The sequence below is a fragment of the Rosa chinensis genome, chromosome 2 (genome assembly GCF_002994745.2).
Source record: "Rosa chinensis cultivar Old Blush chromosome 2, RchiOBHm-V2, whole genome shotgun sequence".
NCBI classification, from domain to species: domain Eukaryota; kingdom Viridiplantae; phylum Streptophyta; class Magnoliopsida; order Rosales; family Rosaceae; genus Rosa; species Rosa chinensis.
The window spans coordinates 43,973,217-43,993,790 of NC_037089.1; the positions used below are offsets into that span (position 1 = coordinate 43,973,217).

At 38.6% G+C, this 20,574-nt stretch overlaps 2 protein-coding genes across 2 annotated transcripts; one reads left to right on the forward strand and one right to left on the reverse strand.

Moving 5' to 3' along the window:
- Positions 1-1,019: 1,019 nt before the first annotated feature.
- On the forward strand, positions 1,020-11,695 carry LOC112184332 (senescence-specific cysteine protease SAG39). Its single transcript, XM_040514196.1, has 3 exons — positions 1,020-1,625; positions 1,723-1,870; positions 11,251-11,695. Exons 1-3 carry the CDS (start codon positions 1,196-1,198, stop codon positions 11,693-11,695), a joined length of 1,023 nt encoding a protein of 340 aa, XP_040370130.1. The 5' UTR covers positions 1,020-1,195.
- Positions 11,696-13,354: 1,659 nt separating this feature from the next.
- LOC112183291 (rac-like GTP-binding protein RAC2) lies at positions 13,355-15,771 on the reverse strand. The gene is made up of 7 exons (XM_024321627.2): positions 15,468-15,771; positions 15,269-15,356; positions 14,827-14,936; positions 14,677-14,740; positions 14,516-14,580; positions 14,329-14,394; positions 13,355-13,745 (listed from the first exon to the last, which is right to left on the reverse strand). Exons 1-7 carry the CDS (start codon positions 15,564-15,566, stop codon positions 13,647-13,649), a joined length of 591 nt encoding a protein of 196 aa, XP_024177395.1. The 5' UTR covers positions 15,567-15,771; the 3' UTR covers positions 13,355-13,646.
- Between the last annotated feature and the right edge of the window lie 4,803 nt (positions 15,772-20,574).

Below are 20,574 nucleotides of genomic sequence, written 5' to 3' on the forward strand. Positions count from 1 at the left end.
GATGACAACCATATGCCTCATATGTTATAGTACCACCAGTGTAGTTATAGATGTCAGCGTGGTGATCACTGAAACCATTCTCAGACATAACTTACATGTGTGTGCATGTGCGCTTTTGAATGTTAATTTACATAGTGATCGCTTGTAAACCTAGTTTATCATTCCGACTGCGTCAATTTGCTAATATTTAGTAAGCATACTTATGTGCCTCTTTAGTCTTTACCCAGAGAAAACACGCTTATGGTTGCCACTGATGAGCTACGACACTACTGAATACTGATATGCTGAGCTTTTCTTTTAGTTAAGAGAGAAACGAGTAATGTACTCTATTACAACTTTGATAATAAATGTGCTATGATTTAATAGTGGAAGTGAATTGTTTGCCTTCTTATTTCTAGTCCCTTTTAGTATGTCAGTTGGACGATGAAAAACAATTGTTGGTGATCTTCGGCACAAAACCCACAGTTGTAAGGTTATGAAAATTGTATTAGTTACCACAATAAAATCAGTCAAAATCTAACACACTTTATATTTAGTATAATTAAACCTCTGGTACCTGGGAAGATTTTCACTAGGTCCCAAAAGTTCAACTTCTCACATTAATTTCTCAAATTGGCCAGCCAATTCAGAAGTCGGGTCTAATTCCTATTACTTTGGCAGGATTATTCGTAACTGCATATATACAATACAGATGTGATGATCAGTTGGAACTTTGATTAATTAACATCTTTTTTGATTGCCCTCCTACTTCCTTTAATCCGGGGGAGGTGTAATTTAAATTGGTTAAATTATTTCTGTGCTAATTAACTTGAAAAAGCAAAAGCAATGAATTTTGTTTTACTTAGAAATGATGAGTTGAAGTACTTTGCACATTTAGTCTTTAGATTAGCATACATACACAAAGAATTGGTTTGCTCACATATGCCAAAAAGTTAATCTGGTCTATAAGACTATAAGCGTTAGTAAGGGGAAAAACAAGAAACATCATTATTGTATTTAGATTTGGCTAGTAACTTGTCGTGACATCAAAGTGTCATATCAGAACATTTTATGGGGCAAAAATATTGCAGAGCAACTTTTGGGGCACGGAGATAACATAGCAACACCATTGTTTTCTCTATATAAACTCAGCAGTCTACCCTTTCATTGTATACCTGCTCATTATATCTTTTACTTCATCATAGCCTAGCCTACAATGGAGTTCATCAACCAGTGCAAATGTATCTGTTTGGCCTTGATCCTCATGCTAGGGGCTTGGTCTTCTGAAGCCACTTCCCGCAGTCTCCAAGATGCAATGATGTATGGGAGATACGAGCAATGGATGGCTCGTTATGGACGTGTATATACTGACATTGCCGAGAAGGAGAAGCGCTTCCAAATATTCAAGGACAATGTAGCCTTTATAGAATCTTCCAACGACGAAGTACACAAACCTTACAAATTAAGTGTCAATAGATTTGCAGACCTTACAAATGAAGAGTTCACAGCCTCAAGAAATCGATTCAAGGGGCATGAATGTTCCACAAAGTCCACTTCTTTCAAATATGAAAATGTTACCGTGCCAGCTACAATGGACTGGAGGCAGAAAGGAGCTGTGACTCCCATCAAGGACCAAGGCCAATGTGGTATGTATTTAATCATCTAGCTAACTGACTCTGCTCCATTTTGAAATTTGAATTGTTTCTACTCTAAATGCTAATAATATGTTGTTTGTAAATACAGGATGCTGTTGGGCTTTCTCAGCAGTGGCAGCCATGGAAGGAATTACTCAAATTTCAACTGGTAAATTGATTTCTTTGTCCGAACAAGAGTTAGTGGACTGTGATGTCAATGGTGAAGACCAAGGCTGTGAGGGAGGCTTGATGGATGTAAGTACAATTCTTGCACATATCGTATTGGCATTCCCATACAAAATTATGACAAAGCTCGTTACTGATCTCAGAAAGTCACAGGTAAGTGCATCTGCATATGCATGGGATTGCAATGTGTGTTGCAATCCCCAAGTCAGCTGTCAGTTTTAGTTGGAGTCCGATTTTGGAAAGTAGGTTTTAGGTTTTATGTTTTTATGTCTTTAAAGATTTTTCTGTGTGTTAAAATCGTGGTGTTAATGCCCTAGGGTTTTTAGGACTTGTCTATTCCTAATTGATTTCCCTTAAGATTTGTTGGAGTTCATATATGGGAAGTTTCTTTCCAAATTAATTGGGAATTAGGGCAGAATCTTTGCATGATCTTTGAGGAGTTGCCGCTGGTCTAATATATGAGTTGAAATATACACGGTCTGTGACACATCTATAGAGGCAAGAATTTTGATAGAGTCTTGCATGTTTGTTTGAGTTTGTGTCTTCACAAAGAGTCAAAACACTTGGTCCATGTATAAGTGTTTGTGATCATAGTTTCATATGCATAATACTCTCTCTAGATCAGTAGGGAGACTGTGAAGAAAGAAGAACAAGATTTGAAGATCGTTCAAGTGAAGGAGTTCAAGAACGAAGACAAACTTTGTATTAGATTTTGTGTGAATCTTATAGCCGAGCTAGTGCTATTCAAAGTTTGTAAAAGAACATATCCTTTTCAATATGATGATCTTTATTTTGGGTTCTCATGAGTAAGAGCCCCGCAGTGTTTTTTAATCTCATATTTTGAGATTTTCACTGCGTAACCAAAAGTCTGGAGTTTGGTTCATTGTTTCTGATATCTGCCCAGTAGGGATTGATCCATACACTGCAATCCTCGTTTTCCAGAAAATCATATTCTGTCCTTGTATTTTCAATTGGCATCAGAGCAGGTTCTAAAGTCTTTTAGTTGATCCGTGGTCAAGGATGGAACGTGAACGTGACAGGGCCTCTAGTTCTATAAATTGCCCGCCTTTATTTGATGGTGAAGACTATTCTCAATGGAAAATTATGATGAGAGCGTTTCTCTACTCTCAAGATGAAAACATGTGGAATGTTGTTGAGATTGGATGGGAACACCCAACCAAGTCCGATGAATCAAAGAAAGTGGAAGGGTCATCTGCAAGAATCCTTAAACCTAGAAAGGAATGGACTGAAGAGGAAGTGCGTAACAGGAATTGTGATTTTAAGGCTAGAAATTCACTATTCACGGCTTTGTCCAAAAAGGAGAGAATGAGAATTAGCCATTGTGACACAGCCAAAGAAGCTTGGGATTTGCTTCAAGTCACGTATGAAGGAAACAAGAAGGTTAGAGGTCAGAAGCTTCAAAGACTTGTATTGGAATTTGAAAACATGACCATGGAGGAAGATGAATCGGTTGATGATTTCCATGCACGACTTCTCAATGTTACTAGCCAATGCCGCAGCCTTGATGATCCATTTGAGGAGCATCGAATTGTCAAGAAGTTTCTCAGGGCTCTTCCCTCAAAATTCCAAGCCAAGCAGATTGCCATTGAGGAAGCTCAAGACCTTGACACTTACACCTTGGATGAACTGGTAGGGAATCTCAAGACTTTTGAGATGCGTCTCAAGCCAGAAAAGAAGGTAAAAAGTGTTGCATTCTCTTCTATCAAAAAGAAAGAAGCCATTGATGAGTCTGTTGATTTAGCCTTGCTAACTAAGGAATTTAAGAATTTTTTGAAAAACAAAAATTCTTCAGGGAATACTTCAAAAAAATTTTCGAGTTCAAGGAGGGATCAAATGTCTGAAAATCGTTTTGATAAAAATCCAAAGTTTACTAAATTCCCTCAAAAGAAAAATTTTTCTGAAAAACCAAAATGTTTTGAGTGTGGTGGAATTGGACATCTTGCTGCCGATTGTGGCAATAAGAGATACAATTTGCGTGGTAACAAGGCACTAAAATCTACTTGGAGTGACAGTGATGATAGCACTCAATCCGATGGTGAAGAGGTAAATCTTGCTCTTACTTCTTCTTTTAATCCTGAATTGTCTGATGTTTCTGATTTAGAAGATGACTCGTTTGATGAAGAAACAAATGAAAAATGCAAACAATTGTACAATGCCTCAAGAATTGTTCTTAAGAAAAATAACAAACTCAAAGAGGAAATTAAATTCTTAAGGAGTGAGAAAGAAAAACTTGAGCAAAACTTTGAATTATCTTTGAAAGAATTGGAAGATGAACGAACTGACCTTGTTGATAAGATTAAAGTGTTGCAGGGAAAGTCCAAGTCTCAAGACTGGATCAAGGAGCATGAGGAGCTTAATAACAAAATAAAGGTTTTGCAGGTGGAAATAAAAGCTCAAACCTCCTTGAATGTTTCTCTAACTCTTGAGAATGAAAAATTACAGGAAGAATTATTGAGGGTCAAGGAGAGCTTTAACAAATTCTCTATAGGATCTGAAAAAGTCTCGAAAATGATGGGAATTGGCAAAGCATATGGAAATAAGGAAGGATTAGGATATAATGGTGAGTCGTGCAAACCATTGATTTTTGTAAAAAGTACAGAAGATGGGAGATCATCAAGCAATTCACAAAGTTCTAGTGACAAACCATCTGGCTCTAAGTTGGTTGAACGAACAGAACCTCATAGAGTTATTCTCTCTCACCAGAAAAATCCTACGGTAAGTTCTGACAAGCAAACCAATGTACGTCAGCCCAGGTATGTTCCAAACTCCAAAAATTTCATTCCTACTTGTCATTATTGTGGAAAATTAGGACATATTCGACCTAGGTGCAACATGCTTCGAAGGGTCACTCAAAGTCAGAGAAGAACATTGAGATTTAACTCACCTGACTCACTGCACGCTGAGTTGAAAGAAGGGCTGAACCTGATAGCCAGGATTGCAAAGCTGGCTTCAATCCCCGTGAATCTGGAGACGAAAACAAAACAGACTTGGGTTAAGAAAGGACCCAAATGCTCCTCAACTAAAATTGATAATTTTGACATATCTTCTGAATGTATTGATGCAATGTGTTTGTTTTCTTCTTATAGTTCCAACAATGAGTCTGAACATGTGGAAGCCACTTGTCTTGTGGCCCTGACTGCACTTGCAGATAAGAAAAGTGACGTTTGGTACGTTGATAGCGGTTGTTCACGACACATGACCGGTGAAAAGAGTTGGTTTGTGTCTTTTTCCAGTGAGTTTACAAGTGGATCAGTCACGTTTGGAGATGGAAAAAAGGCAACAGTGATTGGTAAGGGAACCGTAAATACTCCAGGTATTCCTAATCTCCAAAATGTCTTGTTTGTTGAAGGACTTCATGCAAATCTCATAAGTGTTAGTCAATTAGCTGATGACTATGAGGATGTAAATTTCAATAAAACAAGATGTATTGTTACTGATAATAATGGCAAAAATATTATGGGTGGATTGCGCTCTAAAGATAATTGTTATCATGTACATGCTAATAAATCTGTTGAAGTACAGACATGTTTGAAAGCCAAGACTTCAGATGATGTTCTTGAACTCTGGCATAGGCGTCTGGGGCATGTAAATTTTCAAGACTTGCTGAAACTTTCACACAAGGAAAGTGTAAGAGGTATGCCTTCTCTGAGTGGTAAGCCAGACAAGATGTGTGATGGTTGCAAGACAGGTAAGCAAACCCGTGCCTCACATGGAGCAATAAATTCATTCACTACAACTCATCCATTAGAACTTATGCATATGGACCTTGTTGGACCTTCACAAACCGAAAGCATGGGTGGTAAGAAATATATTTTGGTTGTAGTTGATGACTTCTCACGTTTTACTTGGGTAAATTTCCTTAGAGAGAAGAGTGATACATTTGAAAGCTTTAAGGGATTGTGCAAAAGAATAACAAATGAAAAACATTCTACAAACTTGTGCATTGTTAGAGTTAGGACTGACAATGGAACTGAATTTAAAAATGCCTTGTTTGCTAATTTTTTTCTTGAACATGGAATTGCACATGAGTTTTCAGCTCCAATTACCCCACAACAGAATGGTGTAGTTGAAAGAAAGAACAGGGTATTGCTGGATATGGGAAGAGTAATGCTACATTCAGCTGGACTTACTCCAAATTTTTGGGCCGAAGCAATTAGCACTGCTTGCTATACAGTAAACCGTGCATTCTTGAGACCAGGTACTAACAGAACTCCATATGAACTATGGAAAGGTAAGAAACCCAATGTAAGTCATCTTCGTGTTTTTGGCTCTCCTTGCTATATTTATAGAGATAGAGAATATCTTGGAAAATTTGACGCTAGGAGTGATAAAGGCATCTTTCTTGGTTATTCTTTAGATAGTAGAGCCTACAGGGTGTACAACAAGCGAATCATGTCTGTAATGGAATCATATAATGTATCTGTTGATGATTGTGCTGTGAGTACTATTCAGGTTAATCTAGATGAGGATCAACCCTCAGAAAGCCGAGTAAATGTGGAACTGAATGAAGAAACGGATTATCCTTCAAATGATCCTATCTTTGATCCTCCACCAGTTCAGAGAAAGGGGTTCAAACAAGTTCAGAAAGATCACACCACTCAGGATGTTATTGGAGACTTACACGAGAGAATTCAAACGCGCAGACAAGCTGCATCACAGGTGTATGTTGATGATATCATATTTGGCTCTACCTCGGATACTTATGTTAAAGAATTTACTAACATCATGGAAAGTGAATTTGAGATGAGCATGTGTGGGGAGCTAAATTACTTTCTGGGTCTACAAGTTCGTCAACTGAAAGCAGGTATGTTTCTATCACAAACTAAATATGCTGAGAATCTTGTGAAAAAATTTGGACTTGAATCTGCAAAAATTGTCACCAATCCAATGAGTACAAGTACCAAACTTGGTGAGGATCTCACAGGTAAGTCTGTTGATCAAACTCTCTACAGGAGTATGATTGGTAGTCTTCTTTATCTCACTGCTAGTAGGCCTGACATATCATATTGTGTTGGAGTTTGTGCTCGTTTTCAGGCAAATCCGAAAGAATCTCATTTGGAGGCAGTAAAGAGGATTATACGTTATGTCTCAGGTACAGTAAATTGTGGCATTTACTTTACTTTCGATACTAACGTTGAAATTGCAGGGTATTCAGATGCAGATTGGGGTGGAAATTTGAAAGATCGCAAAAGTACATCTGGTGGATGTTTCTTTGTGGGCAACAACATGGTGGCCTGGCATAGCAAGAAGCAAAATTGCATATCACTTTCCACTGCTGAAGCTGAGTATGTGGCTGCAGGTAGCTGTTGTACTCAGATGTTATGGATGAAGCAAATGCTTCGTGACTATGGAATTTTACAAGGTAAATTGACCATCTTTTGTGATAATTCAAGTGCTATTAACATTTCCAAGAATCCAGTGCAACACTCTCGCACTAAGCATATAGACATGAGATATCACTTTATCAGAGACTTAGTTGAGAGAGACATACTTGAACTTACATTTATTCCCACTGAGTATCAATTAGCAGACTTGTTCACAAAACCTTTGGATACTGCACGATTTGAATCACTTAGAAGTGCCATTGGTATTCTAAGTTCTGAAACTCTCTCTTAAATTCCTTCTATCACTACATACATTCATTTTGCATGTCTTCATGGTAGTATAGGTACATTTGCTTTATGTTTCTGCATTGTTTCGATTCCTTTCTTATTCACTTCAATTTGCATGCTGGATTGTATTCCTAAATGTCTACTAACTGATCTTGAACTTAGATTGACAAGAGTCAAGCTCTTTCTTTTCTCTTAAGTGCAATACGGTGCCTAGCACGTTTTGATCTTGTTTTTACATCACTTTGTACTTGTGAGATTGAACAACATATTCTCTACACCCTTGCACCCTCACATGCACACATACTCAACGTGGTGGTACGTTTAACTTGATGGTTACCTTGTTCTCATTGCTCACATCCGAAATTAATCTTGTTGGTTGCTCCTTTAAAAAAAAAAAAAAAAAAAAAAAAAAAAAAAAAATTCATTATTGGCTATGGAGCATGGCCAGGCTATTCCCAAAGTAAACAGGCCTCGGTCGTGACGAACGATATGAGGATTGGGAAGAAACAGGAATGGTTTGGTCACCCCGGTGGATAGTACAACTATTGACTCGAGTAGATGTGCTCTTTGGGATGTCCTTGTTACCTCCAGTACCCTAAAGTCATCTGACTTGGGAGTTGCTAGCATAATACTTGTTACATGGGTCGTAGTTTTCTTGAGAAAAAATGTTACTTTGTGTGAAAGGCAACAGAAAAATTCAAAATCATGCCCACACGGTGTTATAAGGGGAATAAAGTGTATGTGCTTAAATGTGTTTCGTATGTGAGCCTTGCTTTTCAGGTTTCCACACATCTAACACATCCCATCTTGAGTTATGTTCACTATTCACAACAAGAGGTATAGAATACTCGATCACTCTCTATTTTACTTTGTGTTTGTCGAAATATCCTCTTACGTGTAAACTCATGTTGTTGCACCTATATTGCGGTTCAGTGATGTTACTCTTGTTGGAAAGGCTATGCAACGTCAGTCTAGTATACCTTGTGGTTTCAGTCCAGCCTCATTGTGTGTTTGCATCGCATGTTTGCATTCTCATCTCATTCTTCCTTCTGAGAGAGCTTCAGTACTTAGTTTCTGTTTCTTAATAACAAAAAAAAAAAAAAAAAAAAAAAAAAAAATTCCGGTCTAGTTAAATTGTCGTAGCTAGGTTATTTTTTTTCTTCACCCCTTCTTCCTTCCCTAGCGGCCGCTCTCTCTCTCTCTCTCCATGGCTCGCATCAAGCACACCGTTCCGCGACCCAAAGCTTCGACCATTGCCTCGCCTCCGGCTCCGCCTCCGGCCCCCCGTCCTACTCGGCGTTCCAATCGCCTTCACCTGCCTCGAGACGCTGGCCCGCCTACCTCCGCTGCAAATCCTCAGGCCTTGCCGGACTCGCCATCTCAGTCTCCGGCCCGTGCTCCATCGTCGCCTTCTGGGTCCGAGCATTCCTCCACCGCCGCTGCTCTTTCCGATTCCGCTGCTTCTGAGCCTGCTCCTGCTTCTCCTTCACCGACTCCCACACCGCCGCGCCGCTCGCCTAGTCCGTCCTTAACTGCTCCGCCATCCAAGCGACCTCGGACCTCCGGCAGCTCTGCTCCTTCCACCTTCAGGTCGCCCAAGTCTCCTACACCCCGTAAGGATTCTCGCTTTGGCACTCGTACTCAAAGACTTGATTATGAAAATTTTACATGTTTCCGACCCTTGGTCTATGAAAAGCGTTTCAATATCGCTGAGTTGGGTACTTTGTTTGCCGAAACTGTGAGACTTTTTCGTTGGGAATCTGTATTGGATATGCTACCAACTCCTAACCTTACTGTGGTCAGAGAGTTCTATGCTTGTTGTTCTCCAAATATGCCAATGCAGGTTGATTTGCTTAATGCGGCTACTCTGATTGGCTGCAATGTGGATATTCGAGGTGTCTCCGTCCCTTTCACCCCCACCACCATCCGCGAGACTTTGGGTCTCCTTGCCCCTGTTACCGAGATGCCTAAGATTGATCAGGAACTTGCTGCTTTGTCCACTGATACTGTTGTGGCTGCCCTATATGAGGATCGTCCGGATGCCACACCCATGGAGCTTTCCGCCGGTGCTCTCAGTGAATTTTGCCGCTTGTTGGGCCATTTGGTTCGTACTCTGCTTTATCCTTCTACTCAGAGCAGCAAGATTACCTTGGAGGAAGCTCGACTCATCTATGTCCTCAATGCCAAAGGTCCCTACCTTCCTCCTGAGCACTTCATGTATACTGCTATCCGGAAAGCTGCTGTTGAGGGTCGTCGACACAAGAAGGCTGCTTTAGTTTTTCCCTCTGTGATCACTGCTGTCTGCAAAGCCAAGGGGTTGTCTTTAAGGACTCTGATGACATGGCCCCTCCTTTGAAAGTTTTCTCCCGGAGTTCTCTCCTCCGCAGCTCCAGTCAAAGCAAGACCAAGGGTATCTCTGTTGACATCACTTCTATCTCTCGGACCTTGCTTGACCATTTCACGGTGGTGAATCGCAAGTTGGATCAGCTTCAGACTGACGTGGGTGCTCTTCTTCAGCGTGTGGTTCATCTTGAGGGGGAGTTTCACTCTCTTCGTGACGCTCTTGACGCTTCTCCGTGAGCTTTGGCATACCTATCCAAAAAGGGGGAGAAAAGGCCTTATTTTTGACTTAGATAGCTTGCTTTATTTTGACATAGATGGATCAGGCTATTGTGGTTTTGTGATCATGTTTTTAAGCTAGTTGTTGATTTTGAACTAATGTGACAATGGATCTCGTAAATTGTCAGTTTATGCTTATTACTATCATGATTGGTTCACAAGGTTGTGTGGTTAAGCGTTTCAGGTTTGAGGTTTGATGACTTCTTCATGTGATTATTCTCAAGTTCGTGTTGAGGGGGAGTTATCATGGATTAGGTGTGTTTTGTATAGGAATGCCAAAGGGGGAGATTGTAAGTACAATTCTTGCACATATCGTATTGGCATTCCCATACAAAATTATGACAAAGCTCGTTACTGATCTCAGAAAGTCACAGGTAAGTGCATCTGCATATGCATGGGATTGCAATGTGTGTTGCAATCCCCAAGTCAGCTGTCAGTTTTAGTTGGAGTCCGATTTTGGAAAGTAGGTTTTAGGTTTTATGTTTTTATGTCTTTAAAGATTTTTCTGTGTGTTAAAATCGTGGTGTTAATGCCCTAGGGTTTTTAGGACTTGTCTATTCCTAATTGATTTCCCTTAAGATTTGTTGGAGTTCATATATGGGAAGTTTCTTTCCAAATTAATTGGGAATTAGGGCAGAATCTTTGCATGATCTTTGAGGAGTTGCCGCTGGTCTAATATATGAGTTGAAATATACACGGTCTGTGACACATCTATAGAGGCAAGAATTTTGATAGAGTCTTGCATGTTTGTTTGAGTTTGTGTCTTCACAAAGAGTCAAAACACTTGGTCCATGTATAAGTGTTTGTGATCATAGTTTCATATGCATAATACTCTCTCTAGATCAGTAGGGAGACTGTGAAGAAAGAAGAACAAGATTTGAAGATCGTTCAAGTGAAGGAGTTCAAGAACGAAGACAAACTTTGTATTAGATTTTGTGTGAATCTTATAGCCGAGCTAGTGCTATTCAAAGTTTGTAAAAGAACATATCCTTTTCAATATGATGATCTTTATTTTGGGTTCTCATGAGTAAGAGCCCCGCAGTGTTTTTTAATCTCATATTTTGAGATTTTCACTGCGTAACCAAAAGTCTGGAGTTTGGTTCATTGTTTCTGATATCTGCCCAGTAGGGATTGATCCATACACTGCAATCCTCGTTTTCCAGAAAATCATATTCTGTCCTTGTATTTTCAATGGATGATGCCTTTCAGTTCATCAATCAAAATCATGGACTTAGTACTGAGACTAATTACCCCTATACTGGTGTTGATGGTACATGCAATGCCAAGAAGGAAGCAAACCATGCAGCCTCGATAACTGGCCATGAAGATGTGCCCGCTAACAGTGAAAGTGCACTTCTTAAGGCTGTCGCTAATCAACCTATTTCTGTTGCCATTGATGCTAGTGGATCTGATTTCCAGTTCTATTCAAGTGGTGTTTTCACAGGAACTTGTGGAACGAGCCTAGATCATGGTGTTACCGCTGTTGGTTATGGCGTCAGTGATGATGGGACTAAGTATTGGTTGGTGAAGAACTCATGGGGGGCAGAATGGGGTGAAGAAGGGTACATAAGAATGCAAAGAGATGTTGCTGCACAGGAAGGTCTTTGCGGTATTGCTATGGAAGCCTCTTACCCCACTGCTTAATGTACGAGCAATGAAATCAATGAATACACACACACACACCATATTGTTATGTGTACATGAATGTGCCTTGTAATACATAAAAGCTACCATATATATATGTAAGAAAGTTAGCAAGGTTTTCTTAATACAAAAGTGAAGAACCATGTCTAGTTGAATTATCCAACTACCATGTCTACAAAGTACGTTTTCTTCTCTGAGGAAAGGAAATTTGAGATTAAGTCTCACTCATCCTTCTTCCATTTGGTTCCATTCTATAATTCCATGGATTGCACTTATCTTGGAAATGCCATAATAAATCTAACCAAACTAGTGTAGCTCCTTGCAAGAGATACGTACAAGTGCTATTAGTATATCATGTACTGAGCTTTCTGTCAGTGATAATTTATGAGCTAAGACCCCTAATACCAGGATCTATGATTTGAGTATCTTTCAACACCGCAAGTAGCTAGGGAGCTCACAGGCTCATAACAGATGAATCGAGTTGCACAAGATTGGGTATCTTTTCTCTCTGGTTCATTTTCTCTCCCATTTGTCATTCCATTAATTGCATAGCTTGTTGATGTCATTGCTGAAACACAAACTTGTGACTGAATCCACATGTTCATTGCAAGATTGATCTCAACAACATGAAGATTGATGAGTTCTATGATTATGAATGGCTTATAATAAGCTAAGTCTTAGCTATGCTATTGCATTGTCATGAGGCTTTTGCTTCTAACTGAGATTCTAAATCTTGTTTATCTATTTAATTTTTTCCAGAAAGAAACACTGCTCAAATTTGACATTCAATGGAGTAAGTTGCCATGTGAAACATAACCATCAAAGTTAATAGTTTTATTGTAGGCACTGAATTGATTTGTGATGCACTGAAGTGAAAAACAAAAACATTAGTGCAATGGCCTGAATTGATATGAGGAACTTCAGCTTTCAAGATTTTAGTTTCTTGTCGACAAAGTTATATTTTACTTGCTTAGCTAGAAATTTTCACAATTTTTAGGAGATAAAGTGAGACATTTGGGGTTTTATTGAGTAGTGCCAACACATGAGGTTATGGTAATAGTAACGCTAACATTTTGGGTGGTAGTAGTACCAAAAGCAGACTAAATTGGTAATAGTAAAGGATTCTTTTCAGAGCCTGTTTTGCTTTCGGAAATAGGCTCTGTTGCGAGAGAGAGAGAGAGAGAGAGAGAGAGAGAGAGAGAGATTAATGAGTCAGGTAGCTAAATTCATAAATTCAAATGACAAGGAGATGAAACTGATCCTATATGCTTTTTATTTTTTTTTGCTGCAATTGTCTGTTTCATTTCCAAGATATGCAATTATATTACATAGAGATTCTGGTAGTGTACATATATTGGAGGGCGTTGACTTGATTGGATACAATACATGGTTACTGAAGATACTAGTGTTCCTTCTGAGTTTACACAAGCGGTGAAAGGCTGGAAGAATAATGATAGTCACCTTATGACATAGCTCACTGCTACTCTTCCTGCTGATGCAGTGTAAGGGGATTATCTTCTGCATTGAATTTATCCTTTCCATTTTATCAAAACTGTGTTGGAGTTGATGGTAGATTATATGAATCAATGATATAAGAAGTTTGATAACTGCTGCATATATATGAAATACAAACTACAAGTACAAAGTTAATTTAGGAAAGCTCAATTATTTTGATAAGTTGCTGCATATCAGCTTTAATTTTATTTTCCATCTTAATAAAGATTGAACTTTTTAGCTATCTTGCTTTGGTTGACCACAACAATTACAATATAGGAATCTAGCATACTTGCCTTGATATTCCATAACAAGCATGGAACACTAATATTACATATGGAAAAATATTAGCAGAAAATGAAAGCAACAAATGCCAGAAGTAGTGGCATCATTAATTGAAATGAAGACTTGGAAGAGGTATTGTAGACTGTTACAATAGAGAGAGCTACAAGAACATTTACAGAAATACACATGTCCTAGCCTTCCGTTTCCGTCTCTTCGGTTTAGGGGGCTGCAGAACAACTTTGATGGCAGCATCAAACACAGCTTTCACATTCTAGAATTCAAACCACAGAACACGAAATTAGATTAAGCTCTAATGTATGCAAAACTTCACAAGTCATGTATCAAGTATATGTACAAACTACAAGCTACTGCACCACTGAATTGGCAATAGTGCTAGTCATGTGAGATTAATTTTCATCAACCAAGTTACGCAACAGAAAAGAAATCATATTCAATGGATAAATCCAATGGTTTCCACTCGGTATAAGCAATTACATATTTACATGTACAGGCTAAGGTGTCACTACAAGCAAAAGAGAGTTTAGCATATAATGAAGCCTGGATATCCATTGGTAACATAAAAACATTAATTTGAGTCATAATTAAACCCCCTTAAATCTTTTTCTATGATCTCTGCTACCAAAAGAAAATACAATATTTGATTTGTAGGACCTATACGTCACAGCTGATGTGGACTTTGATATCACAGCTATGTTGGTAGTAATAAAGAGGTGGAATTTCTGATCCACCTTTCTTTTCAATTTTCTATTGAACACTTGAGAAAGGTTCATACATTTTGGTTTTAATTATAGTTTTATGACTAGTTATAATCATTAGGAAATTAACCTAATTACCTGCTGAGTCTTGGAGCTGCACTCAATATAAACTGCAGCACCAATTGTCTTCTTCAGTTCCTCACCCTGCTCAAAATTGAATATAGTCATCACGTAATGTATTGACAACAAGAACTTCTATTAGGAAGCAAGAGAAAGACGATAGAATATCGACTCCTATACATGCATTTTTCTTTAAGGGACTTGCCTGTGTAGTTCCTATTGGTGTAGCACCAGGATGATCAATCAAATACTGTTTGTCATCTCGCAAATCTGCAGCCAATACAATCACATATAATTACAGATTATACACATGTATACAGTTTGCTTATCACCGAAGTTTGTTCCTTTAGTATAAACAGAACATACCTAGTTTTGTTCCCACAAGCACAATTGGGACTGTTGGGGCATAATGCCTCAATTCAGGTATCCACTGTAAATAATAAACGTGATTTAAATTTAGATTCAGACAGCTGAGAGTAAAAGATTGAAAGGGGAAAGTGGAAACTACGAAATAACCTTCTTGGCAATATTTTCATAGCTGGCTTTACTGATGAGAGAGAAGGCCAACAAGAACACATCTGCACCTCTATAGCTAAGAGGCCTCAGCCGGTTGTAATCTTCTTGTCCTGAATTCACCAGACCATAATAAGCATATGCATATTGCACATATGTGAATGTTCATGGTATTTATCCTGACATATTTTCAATCCAAACCATCTTTTATACAAAATCCACCGAATTAATAATCCAGATAGAAAGTGAAAACATGATGGCAGAAAGTCTTTCAAAAGAACATCTTCCTAGGAATAACCCAGTTTAAGTTATCCAGGCTTAATTTTTAGTCATTCTGTATTATGTAGAACAGCTACTTCAATAAGTAATACGACCTTGATAATCTTCACCATGGTAAAATAGCAGACTAGCAGAAACCAAGCACCCACATAGAGCAATTACTTACCTGCAGTGTCCCACAATCCAAGGTTAACTGTGCTTCCATCCACCACCACATTAGCACTGAAGTTGTCAAACACTGTAGGCACATAATCCTACAACAAAATTTGGACAAAGAAAACAGAAAAAAAATATGTCATCAATTAATGAAACAAACTGAACTGATTAACCATGAATCATGGTGAAATTAACACCATGCTTCTTACAGTGGGGAAGGTATTGCTGGTATAAGAGATTAGCATGCAAGTTTTTCCAACAGCTCCATCCCCAACAGTGACACACTTGATGAATCTAGCTGTGCTCATCTTTCTCTGCAACTCTGCTTTTTTTTTTTTGCTTTCACACTCTTAGCTAACTGTAAGCTCCTCTCTGTTCATTCCATGATGTAGTTTGACCCACTTTGCCTCTGCCTCTCCTTCCTTAGTTTTCTACTCAAATTAGAGCCAAGACAGAGAAATATGAGGATGTGGAATTGGTGGGTGAGTTTGAATTTTGAATAGAAATGGAGGGCAAGTTGGCATTTAAAAAGATGAGGGCCACAACAACAACCACTTTAGCTTTTGCTGCTTTATTCTGTAGTTACTATGATTGCAACTGGCTTTCTGTTTCTTTAAGGGGAAGGCCAGAGAGCCTAAAAGACCACTAAGGAGGTGTGTTGGCGCGTTTGGTGCTAGTGTTGTTAGTTGGTTAAGTGTGGGACAAGGAAGGGTTTAATCATGAGTCTTTGAGAAAATAAAACCTTGCCTAATTTAATCAAATACTCATAATCGATGCGTGTAAAAAGAAAGCTTAGAACCCTACACAAATGAAAGGTATTGTCTTCTACTCTTGTATCGTAAAATGGGGTTCAAACATACGAAGTTATTCGTAATATTTTGTTCCAATTCATTGAGTATGCACTAGATTATGTCTCGGTACATAATAAATTGTTTGGACTTGACACATCCGTCAAATAGTTCATATTTTTTTTTTTTTTGGAAGGAAAATAACTGAAAAGGTATATCTGTAATGTGGGAAGTTATGTCTCTAGAGAAATTACAAAGTTTGGCCAATCATAAATTTGAAAACTATAAATGAGGAGGGATTGGATCACAATATCAATTAGGTGTAGTCAACCTGCTTGCGAAAGCATCTTACCCTTCCATGTACTAAGGTTGCAACGAATCTTGTCAATAAGTGGCTTGAGGTAATCTAATTTTACCATTCCGGCAAAAATGGGCACTCTAAGGTAAGTAAAAGGCAAATTTCCAACAATGATGCTCAAAATATTACAAATAGTAGCCTGCCTTGCCTAGATAAAGCATGGATTTCTCCTTATTCACAAATTGACCCGAATTCAGAGCAGTTATCCATGAATGACAAAATATTTTCTGTAGGCAGCCCTTGTAAAAATACCATCACATCATCTGCGAACAACACGTTTTTTTTTTTTTTTTGGGGGGGTGTGTTGGGTGTGACATTCATAGGAGCAATAGTACATTTTATCCCCGACTTAGAACCTCTTCTGCAAGACTGAAAAGCAATGTCGACAACGGGTCTCCTTGCCTCACCCCACGAGAACAAGTAAAGTAGCCACAAGATTTCGCGTTCAGAATAATAGACAGATAAGCTGACCTTATATTATGAATGTACCTAACAAAGATAGCGTTGAAACCAAAAGCACTGAGAACTAGAGAAGAAAATTCCAATCTAGTGTATCAAAAGCCTTGCGGATGTCAAATTTAATGGCCACATTCCCATACCTACTCTCCCCATCAAGCAAATTTAAGGGTACAATTTGGGGTTTAGCGCTTGAGGCGCGTGTCAGCAGCCATAAGCCATGTTCCTTTTGCATGAAGACTGACCTTGATTGAGTTAAATCTCACAGGTATGTTCAACCATGTTCTCTCTTGCTTTAAATGTCCCAAGAAAGTAACTATTCAGACCAGAAATCTTTTTGGGGTAAAGACATGGAACTCCTCCTATTGCCTATTGCTTGGTCTAATGTTTGTATTCCTAAAGATAAATGAGGCTTAGGCATTAGACGTACTCGGTGGTATTATAGAGCAGCCCTGACAAAATTGGGCTGGAAATTTCTTAAAGACAAGTCAAATTTATGGGTTAAAGTCATTTGAGCAAAGTATCTTAGAGCAAATTCACCCATTAGGTCACCGGGTCACCTACTATTCACTATTTTTTTAGTGTATATTTTCATTCTCTGGGTCACGAAATACACTGTGCCCGTGACCCAGGGCACGAAATACACTGTGTAGGTCACCATGGTGACCAAAAACACTGTACAGGGTGATCCAGGGCAAGAAATACACTGTACTTGTGACCCAAAGAGTGAAATTAACACTAAAAAATAGTAAATAGTGGGTGACATGGTGACCCAACGGGTGAACTTGCTCTTAGAAAACATTCTTTCTTTCTGCTATAAGGACTGCAAAAGCTTATGTGGCCTTGAAAAGCATTCTTGATTCACTCAAGACTCAAGAGAGATATTTTACGAGAGTTAAAGATGGATCATTAGAGATGGTTCAGATAAGTTTCTGACTGTTTAATTGCGCTTCTCCTTTTCCTCTTATAATTTTTTTTGAATGATGAACAGAAAACCATAATCAATATTGACAAAACAGTTAAAGTTTATATCAATAATGGAATCAAAATGCAACTAAATTGTCTAATGTTTTACCTTCTGAAGTGGTTTCTATAATTAAGGCTATCCCATTATCTTTTTTTGATTATACAGATGAGTTTATTTGGGTACCTGCAAGTAATGGTAAGTTCTCTATTAAGTCGACCTGTGATCTCCAAGCTCAAATATATAGTAGAGCGCATTCAAGAACAAAATTATTGTCAAAAATGTGGTCTCTTTCAATCCCAGAAACTCTATCTATTCAAACCATGCTATTGATTGTTCTTGTCCTTTCTATATATAGTAATGATACAGAAACCATGAATCACTTTTTTTTTACTGCCCTTTTACTCAACAAGTTTGGAGTTATTCAGAAAATTCTAAATTTTTCAGTTGATTGGAACCACTCTTTTCCTGATTGGATGCATATTTTTACTTCCTTTACATAACAGCTTTTTTATTAGTTGAATGAGGTTATACTTTATTGATAAGCAAAAACAAACTCAGGGTACATCATGCTTTTCAGCATCAATTACATATTGAATAAAAGAAGGACTAGAAGAAAAAAAGAAATTCTGGTCTTGTGCAGGAGCATAAGCTACCAGAGTATGCGCAGCTTTATTTGCTTCCCTCCTAGTATAAACCAATCTTGAACTGGTCATGATTTGTAACTCAGCATTGACATCATCATAAAGTCTTCCAAGCATTGATGTGTTCTGAACATCTCTATGAGCCAACTGCTACTGGAAGACCAAGCAGTCTGTCTAAAAAATAATAGGCTGTAAAGCCTGCTCCACCGCAAAAGAAACTGCTTCCTTACAAGCCAAAAGCTCAGCATGTTCAGCTGATTGAATATGATGTACTATTTTGCCAACACCCCTTAAGAAAGTGCCCTGTGCATCCCTAACCAAAAAACCCACAGCAGCTCGTCCAGTCCCAACATTAGAGGCCCCATCAAAATTCAACTTCACCTAACCTTGAGGAGGTGCCTTCCATTTCATATGTCATCCCACACCTTGAACTCGTTGCACCTTGGAGTTGTGAAAAATAAAATTACTGAGTCTGCTAGTAGACATGAGAGCTATATCACAAGCTGAGGTGATTTTATGATCCCATACTCTAGCATTCCTTTCTTTCCATATTCCCCAAATCAAAAATAACAGCTGAGTAAAAGTAGTCTTAGATAATTTGTCAGAGCAATAATGTAACCAACTCAAGGCATCCAACTCATCAGTAGCAGACCCCAAACAACACCCCATTATGCTGGCATTAGAGCTAAAGACATCCTTGTAAAAGTACAGTTACAGCATATATGAATAATAGTTTCAGTTTCAACATTGCACAACACGCAAACTTGAGACTCCAATTCCACATGTCTAGAAGCTAATCGATACATAGTGGGCAAAATGTTATGAAAATTTTTGTAAGCAGTGACCTGAGCAGAACTAGGCATCTTAGCATTCCAGATTTTTTTCCAGACTCTCTGATTTGCAACAACAGAAGGTGGAAAAGTAGAAGCCTTTCTTGAAAAAACAGAATGATAGGCCGATTTGACAGTAAACATACCTTTTTTTTCTCCAAATGTCATGTCAGTCTATCTTCGGGTTGCCTAGTACTCAAGGGAATAGAAAGAATAGCTGCAGCCTCATCAGGAACAAAGATGGAGCGTACCTTGTGCTCATCCCAATTATTGGGAGGTATAATTAATCAGTTCATTCACCGTATGTACATCTAGTTGACTCACTAAAGCAACTTGAGGTTTATGAGAAGGTAGCTTGGGTATCCAAGCATCGTTCCATACCGAAACATTATGTCCAGTCCCCACCTGCCAAAAAGCACCAGTTTGAATAAACTCCCTCATAGCAAATATACTACGCCAAGAGAAAGAAAGTGTAGCATGCACATCAGCATTCCAAAAATTGTCATCTGGATAATAACGTGCTTTACACAACCGTGCCACCAAAGACTTAGGGTTTGAAATCACCCTACAAGCTTGCTTGGCAAGCCTAGACATATTAAATTTAGATAAGCTTCTGAACCCTAGTCCACCTACTGCTTTTGCCTAACACGAATCATCCCACTTCTTCCAATGGATTTTGAGTTTATCGGAGGAACTTCCCCACCAAAACCTTGCACACATTTTCTCAAGGTCCTCACAAATTTTTTTTGTAAGTTGGAACATACTCATAACATAATTAGGAAGAGCCTGAGCAATAACTCGAATTAAAATATCCTTCCCAGCACCGCTGAGCAATTTTCCTTGCCAAAGTTTCAGCTTCTCCCCAAGTCTCTCTTTGATATATTCAAATGTAGCAGTTTTCTTATGTCCCACGTATATAGGCAAGCCAAGACCTTTCATGTGATTCCACAATCACTACACCAAGCAAATGAGCCACTGAACCTTGAGTTGGCTTTCCAACATTTTTACTAAACGCAACTGAACTCTTGTTGAAATTCACCACTTGACCTGAAGCTCTTCCATACACTTTGATCACCTCTTTAATATGAAAGCAGGCCTCAGGGGTAGCTTGCGCATAAAGCATACTATCATATGCAAATAACATATGATTCACTCTCAGGGCATTCTGGCAAATAACAATACCAGGAAGCAATCCCAAACGCTGTTTCTGTTGCAGCAATGCAGAGAAGCCCTCCGCACCAAACAGAAATAAATAAGGGGAAAGAGGATCACCTTG